General features: G+C 40.0%; 1 protein-coding gene across 2 annotated transcripts in view; it reads right to left on the reverse strand.

Moving 5' to 3' along the window:
* The window catches only part of LOC110446011 (glycoprotein-N-acetylgalactosamine 3-beta-galactosyltransferase 1-like), a 29,835-nt gene extending 23,988 nt beyond the window's left edge, over positions 1-5,847 (reverse strand). Inside the window, exons 1-3 of one of the 2 annotated variants that reach the window (XM_021490941.1) lie at positions 5,535-5,847; positions 3,092-3,245; positions 796-903 (exon numbers count right to left, since the gene is read on the reverse strand). In XM_021490941.1, the coding sequence (XP_021346616.1) occupies positions 796-903; positions 3,092-3,197 (214 nt within the window). In that variant the 5' untranslated portion in view covers positions 3,198-3,245; positions 5,535-5,847. The other variant, XM_021490940.1, reaches the window with a different exon arrangement.
* Between the last annotated feature and the right edge of the window lie 290 nt (positions 5,848-6,137).

Raw genomic sequence — 6,137 nt, forward strand, 5'->3', positions numbered from 1 at the left:
TTAGTCTGGGAACTAAAACACACCTACACTCGGGTGTTTCCGCCGAGCCAATCAGGCGAGAGGTGGGCGGAGCTTGTTACCGAACTCGGAAGCGACGCGTGAGGTGGGCGGAGCTTGCTACCGAACTCTGAAGCATTTGGCTCCATTGCCATCAAAGGGGTAGTTGGGACGTGAAACTATACAGCTTATGATTTACAAATATTTTCTATTTAAAACCATCTCTCCAGTGTGTATCGGTATAATAAAACGGTTAAAATATGGGGTTGAGGGATATAGCAAGTATCTGGTGTCCCTTGACCATGCCTATTTCNACTGTCCATTGGTCTTAGGCATTGCTATTGTTCAGTTATCTAAGGAAGGTCACTGTCCATTGGTCTTAGGCATTGCTATTGTTCAGTGATCTTAGGAATATCACTCTCCTGTCGTCTAAGGAAATCTGTCATTGCCAGTACTGCCTTTGTCAATCAGTTTGATGATATGCTGGCAAATGTCGACTTCTACCTTCACAAAGATGCGAACTTGCATTTGCTAAGGTATCATGGTCTGGTCCTGTTATTATCATCTCCTAGGCTGTGATGATGAGGTAGTTCCCACGGGATAGGTTTTCTAGCTCTTCTAGTTGTCTACGTGTTTATTTGATTGCCTATGTTAATTAAAGGTCGACTTTGTTAGCTCCTGTTAAAAGACCAGTTTTTATCATAAAACTTACTTACCCGTACGGTTCTTATTTCAAAGTTGCTTACCTGTATGGCTTTGACAGGTCGGTACTTATCCTAAAATTATATTTTTACATACCTTCATGACTATGGGAGCCCATGTTGACAGGCCGGTCCTTATCCCGGAAATTCCTGTTTTGAATGTCCTCATACAAATCCTCTTCTTCTTCATTTTCTACAATCTCCTCTGTAAAAAATGGACACGATGTTTACTGAAAAACCGACTGCAAACACAAGGGTGCTATGTAAGCTTATTTGGCATAAGGTCAGACGACGAGAGAATTACCACCAGATATTCATGTTGGCAGGAGTTTTAGAAATTGAAATTAGTGACCAAGTGCAGTTATCACTGCAGTGATGTCATATGTTATAACTGTGGTAATGTTATATGTTATAACTGTGCTGATGTTATATGTTATCAATAAGGTGATATTATCTGTTATCCCTATAGTTATGTTATTTGTAATTTAACTGTGGTGATGTTATATAGAGAAAAATACATGCCTTTTTCCATATCACACCCAGTATCAACCCGAGACTGCAATATCAGCACAAGGGCCGAAGGCCCGAGGGCTGATATTGGTCGAGGGTTGATACTGGGTGTGATATGGAAAAAGGCATGTATTTTTCTGTTTATTACATACTTCTAATAGAAGCTCCTATCTTATAATTTATTTTTCTTTTGAAATATTGAAAAACGAAAAATTTCCAAAAGGGGTGTGATACGGGTTTTGAGGGCTGATACGGGTTTTGCGGGCTGATGCGGGTTTTGGGGTGTGATACGGCGGGGGCCGATACGGCTTTTGTGCTGTGATACGGCGAGGGCTGATATGGGTAAGAGTAATTGTGTCGTATCGCATGTACAAAACAAGAGGCCCAATGGGCCTGCATCGCTCACCTGGTATAAATCTCACACTTGTAATCTTAAAAGAGATCTAAAATAAAGCTACAGGCAAAATATCAGAATTTATGATTAAAATTCATTCAAAAGTCCCATTTTTGTTTTTTTAAACATTTCACCCCTGTGATTGAAAGTCGAACCAAGTCATTATGTTGAACAAATTTTATAGCCTTTCATCTCAGGATGCAACTTGCAAAGTATCAACATCCTGGGACCCATGGTTATTCAGAAGAGGTCGTTTAAAGATTTTACAAATTTGACCCCTGTGACCTTGAATATAAGTCAAAGTCATTCACTTTAACAAACATAGTAGTCCTTGATCCCAGCATGCTACTGATTAAATATCAACATCCTGAGCCTTTTGGTTATTCAGAACAAGTTGTTTAAATATTTTGAACATATTTGCTCCTTGTGACCTTGAATATGATTCAAGGTCATACATTTGAACAAACTTGGTAGCCCTTGATCCTAGTATGCTACTGACTAAATATCATCACCCTGGGCATTTTGGTTATTCAGAAGAAGTTGTTTAAAGTTTTTAACATATTTGACCCCTGTGACCTTGAATATGGGTGAAGGTCATTCATTTGAACAAACTTTGTAGCCCTTCATCTCAGCATGCTACTGGCCAAATATCATCACCCTGGGCATTTTGGTTATTGAGAAGAAGTTGTTTAAAGTTTTTTTAAGACAATTGACCCCTGTGACCTTGAATACAATTGAAGGTCATTCATTTGAACAAATTTGATAGCCCTTTACCCAAGCATGCTACTGGCCAAATAACATCTCCCTGGGCAGTTTGGTTATTGAGAAAAAGATGTTTAAAGTTTTTAACATATTTGACCCCTGTGACCTTGAAAATGGGTCAAGGTCATTAATTTTAACAAACTTTGTAGCCCTTCATCCCAGTTTGCTTTTGGCCAAATATCGACACCCTAGGCCTTTCGGTTATTAAGAAGAAGTCGTTTAAAGTAAAATATTGACGCCGGACGGACGACGGACGGACGCCGCGCCACGGCATAAGCTCACTTGGCACTTCGTATTTATTAGTAAGTATGTAATATGTAAGTTATCACTGTCGGAATGTTATATGTTATCAAAAAGGTGATGTTATATGTTATAACTGTGGTGATGTTATATGTTATAATTGTGGTGATGTTATTTATTATGACAGTGCTGATGCTATTTATTATGACTGGGGTCAATATGTTGTTGAATTACATTTAGTTACTGGTAAGTGTTATTCGCCATCTTAACGGTGAGCTGAACTAACCGAGTGCAGAAACCGTAACGGTTATTATGCCATTGTCACGAGTTTTGGCAATTAACGTTAAACGTGTTCAGTGGTAATAGCCTGCTGATTATTGTCAAACGACGTATACAGAGACGCCCACTTATTTCGCTGGCGATGGATATTTTTAATTGTTATACTGTACTAGTGTACGTCATCACATGTGTGGTGACGCTGACTTACCTTCAATGAAAAAAGTGTTATACGTCATCAATATCGTGGTAATGCAGAAACAGCAACACACCAGCATAAACAGTCTGGAAACTCTATCCCCAGCCATGGTCGGCATGTCGGACAGGTCAGCATCACGTAGGACTCATCGTGTTGTCATCAGCAGCTGTCAACAGGAGGTCCGGTACAAAATCACACAGTATCTTATGGTCAGGGAGGCTGTATGTCAGGGTGACATCAGAACGTTCCCAGGTACAAAATCACACAGTATCTTATGGTCAGGGAAGCTGTATGTCGGGGTGACATCAGAACGTTCCCAGGTACAAAATCACACAGTATCTTATGGTCAGGGAGGCTGTATGTCAGGGTGACATCAGAACGTTCCCAGGTACAAAATCACACAGTATCCTATGGTCAGGGAGGCTGTATGTCAGGGTGACATCAGAACGTTCCCATGTACAAAATCACACAGAATCTTATGGTCAGGGAAGCTGTATGTCAGGGTGACATCAGAACGTTCCCATGTACAAAATCACACAGTATCTTATGGTCAGGGGGGCTGTATGTCAGGGTGACATCAGAACATTCCCAGGTACAAAATCACAGTATCTTATGGTAAGGGAGGCTGTATGTCAGGGTGACATCAGAACGTTCCCAGGTACAAAATCTCTCATTAACTTATGGTCAGGGAAGCTGTATGTCAGGGGGACATCAGAACGTTCCCAGGTACAAAATCTCTCATTAACTTATGGTCAGGGAAGCTGTATGTCAGGGCGACATTAGATCGTTCCTAGGTACAAAATCACACAATACCTTATGGTTAGGGAGGCTGTATGTCAGGGTGACATTAGAACGTTCCCAGGTACAAAATCACACAGTATCTTATGGTCAGGGATGCTGTATGTCAGGGTGACATCAGAACGTTCCCAGGTACAAAATCTCTCATTATCTTATGGTCAGGGAAGCTGTATGTCAGGGCGACATTAGAACGTTCCTAGGTACAAAATCACACAATACCTTATGGTTAGGGAGGCTGTATGTCAGGGCGACATCAGAACGTTCCCAGGTACAAAATCTCTCAGTATCTTATGGTCAGGGAAGCTGTATGTCAGGGCGACATTAGAACGTTCCTAGGTACAAAATCACACAGTATCTTATGGTCAGGGAAGCTGTATGTCAGTGTGACATCAGAACGTTCCCAACATAGTCCTGTATGCTGTATAACAGTAACTAGACACAAAGAATGAAGGGATGACAACAGATGGACAGACCGACATAGTAATTATAAAATGAGAAATGCATTTCTATGCACGTGCCAAAGCGACTCATTTGAAACTGCCGAAAGGAATAATAATCTTCAGAAATTATAATAAAATAACCCCTCTTTGGAAATTAATACAAGTATTTCATCAATAAACATTTGAGTTAGTGTATATACACGTATGCAATAAACATTATTCATTCACTTGACACTTTTTTCGTTAAAATTATGTATCGTATTAAAATCTTCTTGGTCAAATGAAGAAAAGTTGGAATATATAATACTGTTCGATAATGTAGTTGATTGATCCTCATAAGTGTTTGTTAGTCCTTGTATTTACTTTTTTCGTCTGCTTGTCAAGGTAGGGGAGGTAATCGATATGACGACACAAGGTAAGGTATATATAAAGTGCAAATATGCTTTATGTTAATAAAGCTCATTTGTGTAAATGTTCAGAGGTCAATAGAGCTGTGTAATTTATGTAGATATGGGTAAACATCTTAGATAGTTGAAACCCAGAAGTCAAGTAACATATGTACACATGTGTCACACATAACGAATATATACACGTGCGTCACACATATAGGGTATAGAGGAACGCCACGCGTACAGGGTATATACACACATATAGTATGTACGCCACACACACAGTACACGTACGGTACATGGGTAAACAACGTCCGTGTATTGGAGTACACAACCTGCGTATTTAGAATTTATGACACATCGAAACCCGAACAGCGACTTTATACATGCATACCATTATAGAAAAAACACCGATTATAAGTATGGTATATATGCACATTTAAGTGTAAATGAAGACGCGTATGCACCAATGGACAATGTGTGCTATATCAGCCACATTTCACCTGTGTTTACCTACAGTAATCGTCAGGTAATCGTGTGACATTTATTAGTCCACATGCGTCTTCAATTTCCATACTTACCGTGTTGTTGTGCTTTGTCCTCGGACATAACTAGCACCTTCGTACGTCTGTCGTGGCAGCCATGATTGCCGGTGAGAGTAAAATGACAAGTAGATAAGGATTGATCTCGATAAGCAGGTGTATATATTGTGTACAGGTGTGTTGTACACACGTGTGTATACTGCCTGGCTAGTACCCCGCAACCACATACGAATGTAACACAGGTATAACAATGAGATTATAAATTGAAGTAAGATGGTACGTGTACCTGTATCCTTCCTCCAATTCTCGTTAACACATATCGTCTGCTCAATGTTCTTCTGTCCTCCAGAGACGTATATACTGTATGTCTCTGTGTACTCCAAGTCACGCTTCCGTGATTCATGTCCTTTCGTCTATATATTAAAGGATTCAATGAGTAACGCGTCAGTTCAGATATATTTACCTGGGGTGTTCCTATGTATAGCCTGGCTACATACCTTTAGTCACCAATTTTCTACTGGAAAATGGCGTTGCCGTACATCGATGTATTGTTCAATGTTCGTATGATAATAACGATAGAAATGCAGCAAAGAGTGTATCAGTACTTGATGAACGCATCCTCTACACACTCCTATCTGATAGTAACATTGATACACCTGTTGGAATTGCTTGAATTGTTGGGCACACACACATTTACACATTTGGTATTGAGCTATTGTTAATTTAAGCCTATAGGCTATAGAACTATTGATGGGCCTTAATGCTGATGTCCAGTAATACCTGCTGTTTCAATTGAATGCTGTAAGAGGCGACCAATGTAGGAACTTCCTACAGAATTGGGGATTATCTGTCATCTACCTGGGAATATGAAAGCGACCAAGCCGAATAT

This window comes from Mizuhopecten yessoensis, unplaced genomic scaffold (assembly GCF_002113885.1).
Source record: "Mizuhopecten yessoensis strain PY_sf001 unplaced genomic scaffold, ASM211388v2 scaffold2441, whole genome shotgun sequence".
Taxonomy (NCBI): domain Eukaryota; kingdom Metazoa; phylum Mollusca; class Bivalvia; order Pectinida; family Pectinidae; genus Mizuhopecten; species Mizuhopecten yessoensis.